The sequence below is a fragment of the Hemicordylus capensis genome, chromosome 1 (assembly GCF_027244095.1).
Source record: "Hemicordylus capensis ecotype Gifberg chromosome 1, rHemCap1.1.pri, whole genome shotgun sequence".
Taxonomy (NCBI): domain Eukaryota; kingdom Metazoa; phylum Chordata; class Lepidosauria; order Squamata; family Cordylidae; genus Hemicordylus; species Hemicordylus capensis.
Genome location: NC_069657.1, coordinates 140,939,396 through 140,959,642, shown reverse-complemented (window position 1 = coordinate 140,959,642; position 20,247 = coordinate 140,939,396). Strand labels below are relative to the sequence as shown.

The 20,247-nt window shown below is 46.4% G+C and overlaps 1 protein-coding gene across 2 annotated transcripts in view; it reads right to left on the bottom strand.

The window, feature by feature from the left end:
• Positions 1 to 343: 343 nt before the first annotated feature.
• Positions 344 to 20,247, bottom strand: part of VWCE (von Willebrand factor C and EGF domains) — a 34,056-nt gene continuing 14,152 nt past the window's right edge. For both annotated transcript variants that reach the window (XM_053283680.1, XM_053283681.1), the window contains 13 exons: positions 19,690 to 20,153; positions 19,217 to 19,310; positions 17,640 to 17,722; positions 15,780 to 15,867; positions 14,921 to 15,006; positions 13,346 to 13,463; positions 13,011 to 13,096; positions 9,885 to 9,981; positions 6,434 to 6,516; positions 5,163 to 5,253; positions 4,816 to 4,898; positions 4,277 to 4,376; positions 344 to 3,732 (listed from right to left, as the gene is read on the bottom strand). In XM_053283680.1, the coding sequence (XP_053139655.1) occupies positions 3,005 to 3,732; positions 4,277 to 4,376; positions 4,816 to 4,898; positions 5,163 to 5,253; positions 6,434 to 6,516; positions 9,885 to 9,981; positions 13,011 to 13,096; positions 13,346 to 13,463; positions 14,921 to 15,006; positions 15,780 to 15,867; positions 17,640 to 17,722; positions 19,217 to 19,310; positions 19,690 to 20,153 (2,201 nt within the window). In that variant the 3' untranslated portion in view covers positions 344 to 3,004. The remainder of the gene's footprint in view (positions 3,733 to 4,276; positions 4,377 to 4,815; positions 4,899 to 5,162; positions 5,254 to 6,433; positions 6,517 to 9,884; positions 9,982 to 13,010; positions 13,097 to 13,345; positions 13,464 to 14,920; positions 15,007 to 15,779; positions 15,868 to 17,639; positions 17,723 to 19,216; positions 19,311 to 19,689; positions 20,154 to 20,247) is intronic.

Below are 20,247 nucleotides of genomic sequence, written 5' to 3'. Positions count from 1 at the left end.
CAGCAGGAGCCCCAAAATTTGGCATTTGTGTGGAATTGGGAAGGTGCCCACTGACTGAGCAAGGACAGGGCTTCTTTTCTGTCCACTATTTTTGATTAAAATTGTGGGCCCAGGGGGGGAGGGAAGGACACAACTAACTAGTAATTGCTATAATATTTATCTTTATAATTAATTTTACTGCAATAATCAATGCACTAGAAATTGACTTCGGGCCCTCATTCATTGTCATGGTTGTTTCTGGCCCCCTGAGACATTTGAGTTGTGCACCCCTGGTGTAGAGTTATGCATCATGTCAGCTAGTATATTTTAAACACTTGAGTTTTTCCATTCTAAAAACCACATGTTTGAGGAAGTACATGTTTAATTTATTTGATATAAGCTTTAGGTTTTTTAAAAAAACTTTTTCAATGTTCACTTAATTATAACATGTACAATCACAAAACGTTAATACAAAATGTAAAAAAACAAACAAACCCAAAACACTTAATATGGGAGTTCATTGATACATTGCAGCATCTTGTAAGCCTACTAGAGGTGAATTCACACAAACACACATTCCTCACTTGATGACTCAAGTGAAGGCCTACATGTATTAAAATGTCATTACAAACCAGCACAAAAAGAGTCTTCATGTCACCGAACACAATACTTTTCCGTGTAGTAATTCACACTTTCAGCTAAATGTCATCAAGTGATATCAGTGTGAATCAGCCCTAATTTGAGGCCAAACTAGCTATCACATAGGAATATAGGAAGCTGCCTTAGTCAGACCATTGGTCCATCTAGCTCAGTATTGCCTACCCAGACTGGCAGTAGCTTCTCCAAGGTTGCAGGCAGAAGTCTCTCTCAGCCCTATCTTGGAGATGCCAGGGAGGGGACTTGGAACCTTTTGCATGCAAGCATGAAGATGTTCTTCCCAGAGCAGCCCCATCCCCTGAAGGGAATACCTTATGGTACTCACACATGTCTCCCATTCAAATACAAACCAGGGTAGACCCTGCTTAGCTAAGGGGACAAATCATGCTCGCTACCACGAGACCATTAAATGCACAGTTTGTTAAAAAGCAGCTTTGAGGGGCCTGATGAGGATCAGGACCATGGCACGTGGGGAGGGAATACTTAAGCTTCCATTGATGCCAACAGAAGCTCCTCCTAGACTTTATAGCAGCTTTGGTGGTGTGACTTTCATCAGGACCATGGAACAAAGGAATTACATATTTCACTCCCCACACACGGTGTGCAAATCCAGATTTCTTCCCCACAACTGCTATTTAACTTTTTAAAAAACTTTTTTTTTTAAGTACCAAACTATAATTTAAGTAATGTTTAGTTTTGCTCTTCGAAGATGCTGGGAAGGCTGGGACTAGGGAACAGAACCAAGGTAGTGGGTGGCTATTTGGGTACCAAGTACTTCCAGGCAGCTGCAACACAAGGCTTGCTTCCACAGGCTTAAAGTGATTTGTCATTCCCTCTTCCTCAGGGGACCCTAAGAACTGTCATTTCATGAAGGGGAGATAGGGAACTCTCAGATAATTATCAGGATCCTCAGCAAACCATGGGAAGCTATGATCATTAAAATGGTATAAAACCAATAAAGGGTTGTCGTGTGGATATGCCTGATGAGGCAGGTAGGTTCTATACCCATTTTGCAGATCAGGAACATAAACTATTTAAGGAACTTACCAAAGATCAAGTAGGAGGTCTTAAGCTGCAGACTCTCCTGCTTGAATGAAGGCAGGAAAGCAGCAAGGCCTGAGGCCCCCATGAGTATGGACTACGGGAGTCAGGTATGCACTGGATACATTTCAAAGCACATATGCCCAAGGGGCATGTGTACACAGCACATTTAAATAAATTCCAGACCTAGTTAAAAACCATAATTTCTTACCAAGGAATTCTGGGAAGCATCATTTCATAAAAGTCCAGAAATACCCAATAAATAAATCTCTACACCTTCATAAACTGCAATTCCCACAGTTCTTTGTGAAGAAAGCCTTGGCAATCAGTCTGATTTCAAATTTTTTAATGTGGATGTACCTTTATTAGACACCTTCCTGAGGTAGTTTTTAAACATCTGTCCAGCCACCAGTCTGAGGAATGGGCTGGGAACATCTTCCAAGCCTAAAACAAATCCGGCGCACCCCTACCCACGAAATCAATTCATGTAGAAATCTTAAGCTGAAAATACACATTTACCTATACTCTAAAATAAATGTTTACATTTAGATACCACAAATTGTATATTTTTAGTGTTCATATAAATCTAGCTGCAGCACACTATAATCTCCTGAATTTCAGAATGCCATACATACTAGTAAATCTGACACCGACACCACAAGAAAGGACTTAGCAGAAATGCTCCAGTATTAGATTCAGTGTCATACAAACCAGCAAATCTGCACCGTGTATGGTTCTGTTAAATAAGACTTAGTTGGAATGTATGCTTAAATAATGCTTGGAGAGTACACTCTTGACTTCAGTTGAAACTGACCAACTTTGCTTCAACAGTCTCAACCTTGACGCTTCCATGTAAGTCTGCAAGCAGCAACAGGGTATCTATGCCACAACTGGTGTGAGATTTACTATGCAACCCTTTGAGAGCTGCACAAGGATTAGTTTCCCTGATGGCCGCAAGCCAGTCCCACAAAATGCAGCAGATGAGGTGCAATTAAAATAGTCTTTGGTCCTATCATATATGTTCTTCTGCAGTTTTGCTGGAATCTTTACACAGAGATGAAGAAGAGCCATTATCCCATTGTGTACACCCAAGGTTTTGTTTAGGTTTAGACTGGGTGTTATTGCTTAACACTAACTAAAGCTAAAGTAGTGCCCATATGAGTAAGACTTGCTCTTCAAGAAGACTGAAAGTAGATACTGCTGTGGCAGGCATGGTAGGACCAGTTCACACCACCAGTGGCAACCCTATGCAGATGCTCTCCTTCACCTATGAGGTCAAAGTGGTTAAATTTCTCCTGTTCAAAATTGGCCTGGCATTTCCCGAACACTACAGGGCAGTGTCAATGAGGTTATTCTCACTATCGGGGGGCAATGTAGGGCTGCTCCCCACAGCTTGCTGGCCCACAAGTGAATCTGTTGTGTCCGATGAGCTCCCACGAAGTTCTTGAGAAGGAGAGTCTAAACTAGAGCTGACTGAAGAGGAAAGAGGTTCAGCTGGAGGTGGCAGAGGAAGAGTGGGTATAACTGGGCCTATTTTGGAATCTGTGAGGTCAGCTGTGGTAGGTGGAGTGGAAGTGTCAAAGACAGTGGAGGGCATAGAAGTTCCAGTTGTTGTGAGAGGAGTGGGGCTAGAATGAGTTGAAGGGGAACTAAAAGAGCTTCGCCTGGTGGGGGGAGGCCTGGTGCTTTCTGGTTTAATCAGCCCAGTGGACCCTGGCCTTATCAGAGGGGCTGTCGAACGGCCTAGCCAAGAAGATGGGGGTTTGACACTTGGTGGTCTATTGAGATGCAGCCTGCTGGGACCCCCTGGTCTGGTTTGATGGAGCCCAACATTTCCTGGTGCAGTTGGGCTCATAAGTGGATTCTCCCAAGCTGTTGCATTGCTTGCTGCAAGATGAATCTCTGGTCTGAGTGAGGCAGGTGTGGGGGTGCTGGTACAGAGGCTACAGTTTCTGTCAGACATCAAGGCATTGGAATGTCTTTGGAAGGTTGTCTCTGATCCTCCATCTTCCAGGTGAGAGGCAGCTAGGCTATTCTCCAGTGAGGCAAGGGCATCTGGTGTGAAGCAACCACAGACGAGATTGAGCACATGCTCCAGTGAACCCTCTGCCTTCTGCCTGTGTTATAGATTGTGCAAACTCTAACCTACACTGAAGGCAGGCAAGTACACGTACACACACACACACACACACACACACACACACACACACACACACAGAGTGTGATGTACTTTCTGGTACAACACACAATAAGAAGCAAAGACACCCACATCCACAGGAAAATTTATGGAGCCTCCTGTCTCTGGGAGGAACTAGGTTTAGCATAATAACCTACCACCTTGGAAAGTGCACATTACAGCACATCTGGCAGTTTTGTGCCAATATACCTATTCAGAAACATCATCTACATTTACCCTCCACCCTTAGCTTCACTGCTTCAATATTCTTCTGTTTCCTTCAAGTGTACCATGTAGGCCGGTCACGCTTTCCCCCCGCTTTTCCTAAAATTTGATCTCATTTCTGGGAAACGTCAGTATGCTAAATCTACAGCAACAGATCCCAAGGAGATCCCAAGACAGATGTGAAGAGATCATGCTTACCTGTGTTACCCTGGCATTCAGGGCAGCAGTGTATAGGAAGGGCTAAGGGCTCTGCACAGGTGCTTGGACAAGGCCTTTTCTCACAGCTCACCTCTCCAAGCTGAGGGGCCATAAAGGAACAGATGAGATCCATTGTGCTCTTGACAATTCTGATTGACACATGGATAGCTTTGTTCAAACACCCCTTCATCCAAGGAGGTGAAGGAATACCTTGGAACTGGGCTCCAGAAGAGAGACATCATCTCTTTCTAGAGAGCTGTCATGTTAGGAGCCACCTGTCCCCATTAATGGATTCCAACAAATCAGTGTTGGGAAATCTTATTCCAGGCCTAACAATAATGGCCTTAAAACAGATGAATGGAAAGGCCAGGACAGAACATCATGGCAACCCAGTGTGGACGTGGAAAGGACGCCCTTTTGAGGTACAATAGCAGTTCATCCCAGTGATTCCCCCCAACCTGCTGCTACCACACCGTCACCACCAAAAACGTCCACCATTTTGGAGAATCAGCCATTTCCTCCCAGAGAACACAGCTCACCTGACAGGTGCAATGAATGCAGGGTTCACCCTCTGGTACAAAGTTGTGTCCATTGATCACTTTCCTCCCTTTGTAATTGCAATCTGCAAAAGAAGGACAAGGTATAGCAAGAGGGGCTCAGTTTTAGCAGCCATTGCCCTGTGTGTTTTTTTAATTAGTTCTACACAATACATGCCCCCTCTCAGCTACAGGACTGCACTTGCAAACAGATGATCTCTCTATAGCATGACTAGTCTCAATGCAGCCAGACTACTTACCTTTCTCCAACGTTGCACCACTAGCCTTCATATAGGGCTTTTAAAAAAACCACTTGTCAGCTGGAAAGGCCACAAGTCTACAGTTCTTACCATGACAAACAGGGCAGCACTCCCCTTCTGGGTGGAAAGGATACGTACAGAAGACAACACAGTCCACAGGAGAACAGGCCACTGAACCCAGCTGTAAGACACAAACACATATGGGACAGAGAGCCGGCATTTATGGCAGGTCAATATAGACAGCCTGCAGTTTTACACCTGGAGCTTTTTCACATGTGGCTTTCAGCTCTCAGCATATCTGATGAGCGAAGCCATTTCATATAAGAATCGCGGCATTTGAGGTCAAATTCCTGTGGGGTGAGGTGGTGGGGGAAGAAGAGAGATCCATTCAGCAGAAGAATCGGGTGGGGGGGTTGTTAAGCCCAACTTCTTGGGCTAAAGTTCCTTCCTGACTTCCTCCTTTGCCTGAGAAGCCACCGACTGGGCTGGAGGAAGGAGGAGAGAGGCTGGCAGGCACAGCTGCCTGCCTGCCTAACTTGTAGTGCTGGTGCTGGAGCTCACATGTTGGCGCAGTGGAGGAATGCCTTGCTGGGCTGATCTTTATTTATTTATTTCCAACCAGACTGGAAGCAGCTTTGGGTGAACGAGCAAGCTGCAGGGGACTCCTGGAAGCTGCTTGGTGGCGGCGTGATTTCCCTCCCCGCTCCCTCTTTCTTGGAGAACTGGTAACCGCTCCCAGTTTATCCAGAAAACATGCTAATATACAAGATATTTTTACCCTGGACATAAAGCGAGATGAGGTGTAATTGGGGAGGAAAGCCCAAATTCTGTGTGAAGTGCTTCCAAAGATCTTGCATGGACTTTGGGGTAAATCTGACCAATGTGCGAACACACACATTCCCTTTGCGGTAAAAGCACAGTGTGGAAAACCTCCTGTTCCCAGCAAGAGATGCACAACACTTTGTGGTGGTCTGGGATACACAAGGTATAGCTAATGGGAGCTTTTTTCCCCCCCTTCCCCTTTGTCAAATAGCAGCACAAGAATGGGGAATTGAAGTAAGATTCAATCCTGGTTATCTATCCTGCTTAAATGCTGGTTAAGTGGAGTGGTTTGACAAGGATTCCCCTGAAACTCTGGGTTCTCACAATCAACTCCACAGGGCTCACTAATCCTGATTATTTTTTTTAACCAGGATCCTTGTGAGTGTGCGAATACAAGCCAAATCCTCTTTGAGAATTTATGAAAATCAGATCTTAGTGTTCTTAGGAAGCTGACGGAAAAACCCCAGGCAGAAGATTGTTTATTGCTTGCTCTATTAGAGCCGTTTATAGGATGGCACATTTCCTAGCAGAGCACTTACCAGACAAATGCAGCTTAGACAGGGGTCCAAGACAGAGGGGAATGTCTCATTGTTATAAAATATCTTTCCTGCATAGGTACAGCCTTCAGTTAGGAAACAGAAAAACACGATTACACTATTAAACTGAATCACATCAGCAGCCTCACAAGGCAATGTGCCCAAAAACCTGTGAAGTGAGCCTGGAATCATTATCAGGGTTTTGTAATAAGGCATAACAGATATGATCTTCCGTTTCCCACAGCATTAAGGATTACCTCATTTCAACATGATTACACAGCATGCCACCAACAGATAGGAGGAGCTTATTGCTGTTGGAGATGCAGCTCCTGAAGGCATCAACTCTTAGCACTCTCAGCAACCCTACTGACCATTAGGGACATTTGAAGTAGCGATTAGTAGTGTGCAAGGTTCAGTTTGGCGCAATGGAAAAGCCCTCCGGACCGGTCCGGAATTCCGGCGGTCCAGAGGTTCGGAAGGGCGGGGGACTGTCACTTTAAGTGGGAGGTGGTAGTACTTACCACCCCCCCCGCCGCCGCTCTTCCCCCTCCGGCGCTGGTGATTTTAAAAATCTTCTTGGGGCGGCAGAGTTCTTCCCTGCCGCCCCTGCCCCCATTGTTGTCCTTCTAAGCTTGAAACGATGAAGAGCTAGCGGCGCGCATGTGCCCTTCGTGGCGTGCGCGCTCGTTTCTGCCGCGGGCGCGCGCGCCCCAGAAAGCGCATACACCGCAAAGGGCACATGCGCGCCGCTAACCCTTCATCGTTTCAAGCTTAGAAGGACAACGACGGGGGCAGGGGCGGCAGGGAGGAACTCTGCCACCCCAAGAAGATTTTTAAAAGCACCAGCGCCGGAGGGGGAAGAGCGGCGGGGGGTGGGGTGGGGGGTAAATACTACCACCACCACCCCCGCTTAAAGTGACAGTCCCCTCAGTGCTGGACCACGCTTCTGTGGTTCCGTGCACATCCCTAGTAGCAATAGTGAGTAAGGGAATCCTTTCTCTGACCACACTATCTCTGTCCGGATTCCCCTTTGTTAGACTGATAGTCTCAGATTTCATTCTCTCACCTGAGGAGAGGAGAGCTGGTCTTGTGGTAGCAAGCATGCATTGTCCCCTTAGCTAAGCAGGGTCCACCCTGGTTGCATATGAATGGGAGACTTGATATGTAAGCACTGTGAGATATTCCCCTTAGGGGATGGAGCTGCTCTGAGAAGAGAATCTAGGTTCCAAGTTCCCTCTCTGGCATCTCCAAGATAGGGTTGAGAGAGATTCCTGCCTGCAACCTTGGAGAAGCCACTGCTAGTCTGTGTAGACAATACTGAACTAGATAGACCAATGGTCTGACTCAGTATATGGCAGCTTCCTAGATTCCAGATTTCCATCTTCTTCCTCTCCCCATCTCCTGATGTAGTGAGCAGCTAGGCATGTACGTTTTCTATCTATCCAATGTATTTCCTAAATAAACTACTTTAATTTGAACTTGAACTCCATATCTCCAGACAATATTAATTAGCAGTGCTCTTGTGCACTTCTGCTGCAGGTGGAGCAGATAAATAACTAACCCCTCCAAACTCTAACAAGTGCAATATATTAGAGATACATCTAGCAATAAATCTGGGCATCTAGTAAGAAATGATCCACACTCCTGGCATTTATGTATTTAAAAAACTGTATACTCTAATCACATTTTATTCTTATGTCCCATCTCCAAATAATGATAGCAGTTGGCACATTCTTTGCTACTTTGCATAAGCAAGGAGCTGCTCTGTGAGGATTTCTAGAGTGGTAACTGTAAGTCTATAGCAGCAAAAAACGCAAAACCCTTAAGCATCTTAAAAACTAACAGATTTATTGTGGCATAAGCTTTCATGGACTAGAGCCCTCTTCACTGGATGTACAAAGTCTTATTCTCAGCAGGCAGATGTCTAAACAGTGGGAACCAAGTGGCCATGAAATGCAAGAGATATGGGTCCTTCCATACTGCAGACAAATGCATTATCTGAAGAACTTGCCTGCAATTGGAAGCAAGAGTTTACTCAGCTTCCAGACACTCCTGCAGATTACAGGCTGGTCACCTGGCCAGCAGTGATCTCGCACAATTTTGCAATGCTATCTGCTGGCTGTCCATTTGCAAGCAATCTGTGATGAAAAGTAAAGTACTATTAAAGTAGTTTCAAAAGTCATGGTTTTAATCACTGATTGCCTGCAAATGGCCAGCAGATGGAACTGTGAAATTGTGCAAGGTCCCTGCTGCTGTTTGACCAGACAGTAAGCTTGCACTGAGAAAGAAAACAGGAGCCTGCAGGAGTGACTGGTGGCTGAGTAAACTTTCGCTTCTAATGTGCAGGCAAACTCTTCGGAGGGGTTTATTGTTGTTGTTGGGAGGGTGTGCACACAGTAGGGGCGTGCACGGAACCAGCTGGTCCGGTCCGGTCCAACACCCCCTCGAGCCGGCTGGCCAGTCCGAGGGGAGGGGGGCTTGCAAAAAAATATATATATATACACACACACACACACACACCCTCTGGGGGAGTTGTTGGAAGTGGTGGGTGGGTCCACAGAGGTTTCCCCTCCCCCCGCCAGCCTCCCTTAATGTCCATACTGGCCAGCTGGCCCTTCAGCCCGTTTGGGCCTTTCCCCTCCAGTGCAATGGCCATTTTGGAGGCCGCTGCGCCCGCGCAATTGGCCTCTGCGTGGTCACACAGAGGCCAATTACGCAGGCTCAGCAGCCTCCAAAATGACCACCATGCCAGAGGGAGAAGGCCCAAACAGGCTGAAGAGTCAGCTGAATGACGGGTATGAGCATCAAGGGAGACCGGCAGGGGGAGAGGGAACCTCTGTGGACACCCCTGCCGCCTCCAACAACTCCCCCAGAGGAGGTAAGTTAAAAAAAATTGTAACTGTCCACGAACCCCCCGAACAGTCGGGGGGTGTTCGGTCCAGGGTCAGACTGAACAACAGATGATTCGGTTTGACCTCGAACGGTCAAACTGAACCAGTTCAACGTCAAACCTGTTTTCACATCCCTATCACACAGTTTGGAAGGACACAGTCTGCAACAGTTTAGTTCCATCACTGGCTATACTTCTTGTCACACACAGCATACACTGCTGGAAAATGTGATATTCCTGTATGTCATGTACAATCTCTAGGGAATGGAAGATGTCTGCAGTGAGCACCAAATCAGTAACAAATGTGCATTTATTAAACAAAATACTGATTGTGCTTCAAGTTCAAAGATAGCTCAGACAGGCTTTGTCTAGGGATACTCTTTCAAATGAAGAAAACACAACTAACCACGACTTCAATTTCCAATAAAAACTAAAGGAGAGCAAACAACATGAATAGCAAAAGCTGGAGTTTCTGGCTAGAGAATTTGGCATTCTGTTTTAACAGACAGGCAGATATTTGACTTTCCAGAGAAGGAAATAGCTTCGTGGGGAAATGGGATTTACCTGCTGAGCAGTCTGGACAGCACTGGCCGGGGATCCGAATGGGGTGAGGACATGTCTCCAGACAATCAGTCCTCTTGCAGCTGATGGAGCCATCTGCCTGCAACAGGAAAAGAACTTCACAGAAACCCACAGCACAAACAGCTGGACTGTTGCTGGCACATTGACTTCTACACTTTCTTTGTTAAGTCACCAAGACCATCCACCCCAGAAGAGACCATCCACCCCAGAAGGGCCAGATTAAGCTAGTGTGGGGCCTGTAGCATATGTTATGAAGGGGCCCCAAATTTTTTAAAAATGCAAATAAATATTGAAACATAAATTATTTACTTGCATAGTAAAGTAATTCAATTTTTTCATTTGCCTAGTGCCCCCCCACCAACCGCCCCATGCCTCCACTCAGCTGAGCCAGCCAGTCAACAAACTTTGCAAAACACCCCCCCCACACACACACACACACTTTTGTGACTCCTGACCATGGGTTCTCCTTTGGAGTTATTTTCACAAAGAGAAAGGGGGTGGGGAACAAAACTCTGAATGTTTAAATTAAAAGGTTCTCAGGAATTCTGTACTTTGAGAAATCTGAACCTATTAGCAATTTTGGCACACAACAGTGGATGTTTGATTCCAATGTGTGTAGGACATATTGGATCCCAGCAGCCATCACATTAAAAGGGCAATTTGACAATATTAAGAATATATGTTTAACCTCTTGTGCAAGCCTGACAGGAAAGCAGATGTATATTTGAAATAGTTGATGCATTGCAAATGAATGTGATTATGATGAGGTGCATTAGCAACTTCCATGAAAACAGAAGTATCCAAAAGACAATCTTTCACAGGAGGCACAGCCTCTTTCAAGCTAAATTACACTAACATGCTTAATATTAAAAGGAGGAAATGCACAAATCATTCAGTGCAAACCTAAGCATGTTTACTCAGAAGTAAGTCCCAATGAACTCAATGAGCCTTACTCTCTAGTAAGCGTGTTTAGGTTTGCTGCCTCCGTTTATCTTTGGACAATTTCAACGGGCATCCCAATGTAAAGCTAATGAAGTTGGCAACGCAGCAGTAGTTATTTCAGTTCTAGAGGAGAAGAAAGGAGCTCATCTTAAATTTGGCAGTTCCTTGAAAAGCAATTATCACAAATTCCCTCCCAACAGCACTAGATACTAAAGGAGGATATAAGTGACCTTACCCAACAAGACCGTGATATAAGCTCCCCTCAATTGATCCCCTAAACTTTGAGACTCCTCTTGCCGCGCATCTGAGTTACTTCTAGCTTTCTTTTTCCTCTTAAAGGTACACGTTCTCATTGTTTATCTTTACCCTCTCCCAGTCAGTCGGAAAACGCTGGCAACATTCAACTAGCATGTTCTTTAGCTTCCTTTCTTCCACCCGGCATTAATAGTTGGTTGTTTTTTAATCTAAACTACTTTTATTTCTTTTACTCTCTGTGTGTGTATGTTTTTTAAAACTTTACAGTTTAAACAAATAAGGACCAACTCCCTGGCGATTAAGTTATCTTTGAGACCCCTTTGCAAGCTATCTGTTCCTATTGTTGTTCTTACTACTCCCTCCCCTGCTGCTTAACATGATAACCCAATCAACACCATGGTGCCAGGAAGACCTTGCTTAAACGTCTCGAGCCATCCGGAGATGAGAATGGACAGCAGCAGGCAATGAGGAGAGTCAGCAGAGAGCACCAAATAGAGAGCAGAAAGAAGGGGCAGACGTTCAAGCCAGGCGTGCAGGGCCCTAGAAAATGTGGGGCCCGTAGCAAATGCTACATTTGCTACTATGTTAATTCGGCCCTGAATTCCGCAGTATAAAACTCCCTTATAAGCAGTATATATCATCTCTCTCTATCAGTTTTCATTAAAAGACTACTCAATAATGTGACTGCATAAGGTATTATTTGAAAGTCCATGGCATGTAGGCTTAGACAGTTTGCAAATTATACAGTATGTGAAGGTTGCTCATGACTTTAGAATTCAAATTCTAAAGCCTCTGAAGTCCTCGCAGCACTCAGCCTCTGCCTAGCCCCAGGCTGCCCAGCTCCTCGGCTTGCCTAGGCCCACAGTGACATCAGAGCAGATCAGTAAACAGCAAAGAGATCAGGAGAACTGGGGCAGGCAGAAAGGACGGGGTTACAAAGGAGATTGCAAGAAGTGAAGAGGTCAAAGCACAAGAGAGGAAGTGCAGGACAATGTGGAGGTATTTGTTTTGCTTTATTCATTTAAAACAAGTATATGACACTATTCCTTCCAAAAAGATTCATGGAAGCTTGCACATCAGTAGGTTCAGTGACTCCCACTGCCTGAGGACCATGAACTTGCTATTTTAGAAATAAAATCAAGGTACCTTAAGGCTAAGCCACTTAATGGCGCAGTGGGGGAGTAACTTGCCTAGGGAGCAAGAGGTTGCCAGTTCAAATCCCCACTGGTATGAAACACCTATATTGGGCAGCAGCGATATAGGAAGATGCTGAAAGGCATCATCTCATACTGCATGGGAGGAGGCAATGGTAAACCCCTCCTGTATTCTACCAAAGAAAACCACATGGCTCTTTGGTCATCACTGACTTGATGGCGCAACTTTACCTTTAACTTTACTTTAAGGCTACAAAGTGGTAAGGATTCAGTTCTAAGTTTTATAAGTGTGTCACCTACAACAACAATGCAGCTATATCGCTCAGGGTTCCTGTAGAGGACCTCAGCACACGTAGTACTCAGCACCTAAGGTGCTCTTACCCCTAGACTTTGGGGCTGAAGTCCAGGGCCTCCACAGCCCCTGGGGCCCCCTAAATCCTCTTTAGTCTGTCCTGGGTGATGTGGTCGCCTGGCCGAGCATGATGATGCTTAATTTGCAGGGGAGGGGGACCTCCAAAGGCCTTTAGGTCCAGGCTTCAAAATTACCTAGGTGCACCTCTGTTCAGCACACTTAGTATGTGAAAACCTCCGCACACGTACCCACAAACACACGTAGACTGGGGTATGTTGCTCAATCTGTCTATAGGATTCTCCCAATCTTGGCTGGGGAAAGGCAGTGGGGCAAAGGGAACCATAGTTGATGTGACAGGTGACTGGACAGTTTTTAAAGAGTTAAGTAGAGCAGGTTATCATTCACCTGGCAGATGCATAACTCACAGGGATCACCCGGTGACCAGATCTGTCCAACTGGAAACTCAACTCCATTGTCATCCACGAAGCAACCTGGTCAAGAAGAGAGGGCCAAGGAAATGTAGTATGTGTGAAAGGGACTGAAAATTCAGCCAGAGTACAACAAGGTGTGTGAGGCTGGGGACAGAGGATACAATGCAGCATGTGTCACATATCCATGGCTTGGCATACCAGTGGACATGTGTCCTTTGCAAACCCATCTAATGACTAATTCCTTACATATACCCTCATACCCACTATGCCAATTGATCTGTACACACCTGCTGGGCAGTGGGATCTTACCTGTCATGGGTGCGGCCTTCCGGCAAGTGAAGCAGCACTGCCCTGGGGCCAACAGCCAGTCATCTCGAGGACACTCCAGAGTGGGACAGGGAGTGAAGGAGCACTCAACTTCTCCTTGCTGAGAGAGAATGTGGTGACACATTTTACATACAATAATGACAGGAGAGTGCAAAGATGGGGGTTAAGATAGCTTTCCACAACCTTACTGAAGCTTGTAAAACAGAGTTTGGTTCAGCAGCCCCAGGACTACCCAGGGTTGTACTAATCCACTAACACTTTCTACCTCACCTTTTCTGTACTCTGCTACAGAGGACCCCTAGCACCATCAGCAAGGGCACTGCTGCCTGGTGTCACTCAGGCCAGATCTAGGGTTCCCACAAAGCCAGTTTCAGATGAACCTCGTGATAATGGATGCTCTGAAGCTCTGCCTCAGTGCTAAGCAACAGGCAACTTGAAATGTGCATACATTTAACTGAAGTAACACATTCTGCTGAGTTAGGTTTCTCTAGCAAATAAAAAAGAAATAGGTGTGCATGGCCCTGTCCTAATGGAGCAGGTTGGGGATGATAACTCTTATGGATGTCTTCCTACACTGCAGGAGAAAAGGAGATTTTACAGGGGTTCAAGTGAGATTAGTTGCATTCACACGTAATATGGAACTGCAAGTCCAATGCCCCACGGGTTCACTCCCCCGCCCCCCGCCCTGCTGTCCAAATTTGGATGTAACAGCAAGCACCCTCTCTGCAGTCAGTGAGACTACAGAGAGGAGGGGGAACTGGCTGCATGGGCTTCCTTCTTGACTGAAGGACAGCCCTGGCAGCCAATTGCAGCTGGAGCGAGGGAGGAGTTTCCTCCCTCAACTTCGGTTGCTGAAGAGTGAAACTGTAGTGCCACGTTTGGATGTAATGCTGGAACTGCAAAACCAGAGGTACAGGCGGCGAAATCTACTACAAACTGAAGGTACAAACTGGAGTCTGGGGAGGAAAACTGCGAGTCCCTTTTCCGTGAGAACTGTGTTTGCACACCAATGTTCCCTCTAATAGGGATTCCCAGATGTTGTTGATAACCACTTCCATAATCTGCGAGCAAAAGCCATTGCAGCTGGGGATTCTGGGACTTGTAGTCAACAACAGCTGGAAACCCCTGCTAGAGGGAACATTGCTGCACACATTTGATGATCAAAAATGTCAACCGGAGAGGCCCCTTCAACTCCGATTTCATGTGACGAGCAAATGCTGCCCCTGTTTTTCTGAGTATCTCCAAAAGAGTCAAGATATATAAGACCAGATCCTAAGTAGCTCTTGCACAGACATAAGGTACTTCACTGATCTTTCCTTCCCCCTGCAGCCATCTGTGCCCCATACCATTCTGTTTCGGAAGATCCCCTCACCCTCAGGAATAGAGGTTCACGGGGGGGGGGCACTGTGCTGAGGAGGGGATGAGGAAATTCTCTTGCATTGGCTTTCTTCTACTCGTGCTTCTTAGAATCTAGCTCACTGTCTGAAGAAAAGTGGGTTAGAAAAAGTGAGGGGGGAAGTAAGGATAAGGAGTACAACAGCCTAGGTTGATACCTACCCTGCACACACAGGTGGTACAGTCATCACCATCCAGGCTGAACTCGGCTCCCTCCGCATAAGTCTGGCCACGAAAATAGCACTCCGCTACAGATGAAAACAAGGAGTAGGTCATGCAGGGAGGGAAACATAGAATATATGAATTCCCATTGAACATATGAATGTATGAAGCTGTCCTATACTGAACAGATGAAGCTACTGATACAAAACCATTGGTCCATCTATGCAAGTAATGTCCCCTTCTGACTGAGCAAAGAGGCACCTTTTACAGTGGTGATTCTCTTATATTTAGTAGTGGGAGAGCAACTGGTCCTATCCAACCCCAGCACAGCATCCCTCCAGTGGCTGTGGCTGGTGTCTCTTATGCTTCTTTTCTAGATTGTGAGCCCTTTGGGGACAGGCAACCATTAGGCTTTTCACTGGCATGCTAGTTTTCCATGTGGAGGGTTTTGCCCCACTCCATGGGGGAGCATATAAACATATAGCCCCCTATCTGAAGTGGTACATTCCAAAAACATTCTACCAACAGGCTGATCTTTTTGACAAGGCATTTCAGATGGAAAAGTCAGACTCCTGTAAGGCAAAACTACCTACCCAAGGACAAGTGGCAGAGCTGGGAAGATGACCAAGGTCAAGCCCTGGCTTCTAGTTCTATGACTTCTGCCTAGAAGACAGCACCTGCATCTTCGCTCTTTATGCAGTTTGTACAAAGTCATGAGATCTTCCTGATTTTATACAATTTCTACTACTCATGATCTGGACACACGGGGAAGAAAATGCCTCATGGAAAGGAGAGTGCCTGGGGATCACTCCAAGTCTGCTTTGTGAGTGAACATCAAATAGGGTGCTGAGAAATTTACCCGGTTGGCAGGGACAACAATCAGTCTGAGCAGAGCTGGGGCATGGAGTGGGTATACATTCAGGAGAGATACAGGATACATTGCCTGCCTGGAATCAAGAAACAACAAATATCAGACTTGCAAAGTATTCATCTCTCCTGGCTCGTGTGACCTCATGGTCCAGCCATCTTCACCCAGCTACCAAAGACATTTAAATCATCATGAGCTCCATCTTCAAGAGATCATGGAAGATGGTATTCAATCATCACCTCTCTCTCCCTCTCCCTCACACACTCCCACCACCAATCCTACTGAACTCCAAATGGCTTCCCCCTAATTGCTGTGGCTGGTAACAATCCAAGGTCCATCTCACCTACAAAAACCATATTTTGCATTGACTCCCTGGTTCCAGTAGATCTGAATCCAGCAACACAGCAGAGATTAACTGCTGAGGATGTGTTCTGGGTTGACCACTGAAGAAGAGCATTCTAGTAGTTATATAGGAAAGATTACTAACTATTAAAGCTGCAAATGAAAGGAAGGGGGCTTGTTGGGGAAAGGGTTCTCCCAGTTCATTGTGAGGTCCAGGGTCTAGTGGTAGTCCCCATCAATCCCAAGAGTAACTCCTTGATTAATTGTTTATTGGGCCTGTGTGAAGCTTTAGCCAAAGTTAAATACCCCTGGCACCATGTGGAAGCAAGCATTCTCACCATGCAGTGTTGCACTTTGCCCAGTGCCAGGGACTCCTTTGAGGGAAACCAAGTTCTCTTGAGCCCTTGCACCATCTTGGAAGACATGCACAAGGCGCTGGGAAGTGTAGCCCTTTCCAGCGTTTTCTTCCTAGAGCTCTTAACCCCTGCTAACTGGGCAAAGAGGCACCTTTTAAACGTGGTGATTCTCTTCATTTAGCAGGGGGAGAGTAACTGGCCCTGTCCACCCCCAGCACAGTACCTCCAGTGACTGTTGCTGGTGTCTATCGTATATTTCCGTGAGCCCTTTGGGGACAGAGAGCCATCTTACTTACTTACTTATTTATTATTTCTCTATGTAAACCACTTTAGAAACTTGTGTTGAAAAGCAGTATATAAATTGTTGTTGTTGTTGTTGTTGTTTTGTTGTTGTTAAGGAAAGGCTCCATCTCTCTTAAAGGTCCCTCCCAGCACTGAGAAAAACACAGTACTGTGTGGAGGTCAGCACAGCGGGAAATGGCTCTCGTGTTGAAAATTTTTTCCCAAAGTGGTCCCCACTTGAAAAATAGTGAAAGACCCTGTCCTAGTGGTTTCTAAGAGCAAGAGGGAGGTGATGGCACACTATGCCCCTGGCAAACAGTTTGGGGGCTTGACTATCCTTGACTATGATCATTGCCAGGCTTGGAGAAGAGTGCCCCTGAGCATTCCTAAAGCTACCAGGTTCAGAGGAGAGGAGTTGATGGCATGAGAGCAAAAAGGAAATGCTAGACTGCTGGAAGCTGCTCTGGTTTTCTCATTCACTGTTGTATTGTCCTCTCTCTCCTCTGAGCCTGGAAATGTGTATGCATGCTGAAGAATCACTGTCTTTGGGTGCAGTCAGACGCCAGATACAATCAGTTGTAGGTTGGATGCTGCCCACAGGTAACTATTCCTGCCCTGGAGTAAATAACTCAAATTCCCTCCATCATCCTCAGACAAAGTTCTTTGGATTATGTTTTTTTAAATAAATAAATAAATAATAAATAGAAAAGTCGACTTGAATGAGCCAGTCTTGTCAGGCTTGCTCAGAGCAAATGCAGTGGCCATTACATGAAATTCTACCTCTGGTGCAGAAGGGCAAGCAAATGAAGTGATCTGACCTTTTCCCAAAGCAAGCAGTCAATCCCCCTAGTATAGACTCTGTGAGACTTACCAGGCAGACACAGACTGTGCAGTTCTCATCAGAGAGTGAGAATACGTCCCCTTCAGCTCTAACAATCCCATAATAGAAACAGCCTGCAGGAGAGAGGAAAGTCAAGATTCTCCTCCAAGGGGATGGGGACAGGCTCCTATCAGGGGGACAGGCTCCACCTCACCATTTCACTGAAGCTGGGAAAGTCTGTACGCAGCCTTCTTAAAAGAGTTCGGTGTAGGTGATATTATTGACACAGAGAAAGGCCCTCAGGCTCAAACCAGGGAAGGTGTACATACTGCAACCAGACATGGCGACACAATCGCATCTAAGGAGCCATTCAGGATGGGAAATATCAAGAGATGAAATAGTCTAGGCTGAAGTGAGCAGAATGTAGCCTCAGACCTGAACTAGCCAAGGCAAATGTCCACAAACCAAGTAAAGCTGGCCTGTAGAGATGAAGGAGCGCATCTTTTCTAATGTGTTCAGTAGTTATTAATGGCTTGCATGATGCACAGCCCTCTGGTGTCGGAAAGAGAGCAGCAGGTTCCAAAAGAAGCCTTCATCATCCCTGCACAGGGGATGTCCCTGAGCAGTCCTCAGGAATGGATGTATATGAATGGAAATGGGGGGAAACGGGGTGGGGGGAAGCAGGAAAAGTGCTCCCCTCTCTGTGCCTGGCTCAGTGGAGCCAGACCCACAGCCCTCCTTCTGTCACCAGAGACTGCACATCATATAAGCCATTTACACGATGATTGCTTGCTTTAGCTATATGCACTATTTCTAGGTTGTTTATTTTCTTTTAATGTGGAAATCACTTTCCTGATTACTAGGGATGTACAAAACGTTCCAAGCACAAAACGAAACGCCCTTCAAATAAAGGGCCCGTTTTGAGCTCGAAACAAAACAACCCTGCTTTGGCTTGAAACGGTTTGAGTGTTTTGAGTGCCATTTTGAAGGGCTGTTTTTCCGGGGAGAGCTGATCCCCCGATTGGGGTTGGTGGGTGGACCAGTCCTCCAAGGCGGGCCAACACGCTAAGTCCAGAGCAGAGGCTGGTCTACCCATCTCATATGGTGGGTAGACCAGGCCTCCACCACTGTTCCCTCTAAAGCATGCGCGCACGTGCACATGCTCACAAGTTTTGGGTTGTCCACTCAGTTCATTTTAGATCTTGCTCAGGTTGAATCAGGAAGGCCCCACTCTGAATGCATGTGCGCACACAGTGCCTTGATACAGCCACCCAGAAAAAAACTCATAATGCACAGAGATGAAAAAAATCAGAGGGACCATTGGCCTTCACTCCAGACAACGCGTCAGCCCACCTTGGAGGACTGGTCTACCCGCTGACCCCAATCGGTAGACCAGCTCACCCCGGAAAAACAGCCCTCAAAAATGGCGCTCAAAACACTCAAAAAGTTTTTAGTTGGTTTTGTCAAAACAGCTGGCTTGGCCACTGTTTCAATGAAACATTTCAAGGATGTTGTATTTTGTTTCAAGCCAGACACGAAACACAAAACCCATTTTGTGCAAATCCCTACTGATTACAACCATGGCTTCAGCAACAAATTATTCTTGATCTTATGGGTGCATCTCTCACCTGTGCAGCTGGGACAACATTCCCCCTCTGTTGGAGGAATTGGGTGGGAGCAAGCAACTTGGCATACCACTGCTTGACACAGCACTTGTCCACCCTGTAACAGAAAAGTACAGCAGCAAAGACACAGGAACATAACAAGCTGCCTTATGCTTAGTCAGACCATTGGTCCATCTAGCAGCTCCCCAATGTTATAGGCAGGAGTCTCTCCTGGTCTACCTGGAGATGCAAGGGAGTGAACCTTGGACCTTCTGCCTGCAGACATGCTGATACTCTTCCATTGAGCTATGGCCACATCCCCCTAAGGGGAATATCTTACAGAGTTCACATGTTGTCTCCCATCCAAATGCAAACCTAGGCAGACCCTGCTTAGGAAAGGGGACAATTCATCCTTGCTACCAGAAAACCAGCTCTCCTCCCCAGACACAGTAGATGGGAGTGAAGAGAGAGTTTGGAACCTAGTACATACCACATACCTCACAGGAACACTTCAGACACCAGGGCTCCGTCCAGTGGCTGCCATTTTCATGAAGAATCCCTCCATGCCAGCACATGGAAGGCAGGACTTCAGAGGAAGCTGAGGGAGCAGAGGTACTTGCAGGGAGAGGTGCTATAGTCTCTTGCACCAGTGATGGGGGCAGTGAGCTCACCAGCACTGAGGGCCTGGTGGTTCTTAATAAGAAGGGTGTGCCAGTGGAGGGTCTTGTTGGAGGCAACACTGTGGTGGGAGAGGCGGCAGATGGGAGCACAGAGAGAGTGGAAAAGAGCGGGGAAGGAGATGGAGTTCTGAGTATGCTCTGGGGAGCAGGAGCTTGGGAGGGAGGAGAACCCCTGCGGGGGAGGACAGGTGCCCCAGATTCTGGAGAAAGGCGTAGTAGAGTTGGTGGGTGCTGGAGAGATTGCAGGATGGGAGATGGAACCAGACTGGTCTTTGAAAAACCTGGAGCAGTGGGGGGGGGGGGAGAGAAAAGGGCCATTGAAGAAAAGGACAAATGCATTCAGAAGTCCCCAGAAGGTACATGCTCAAAATATAA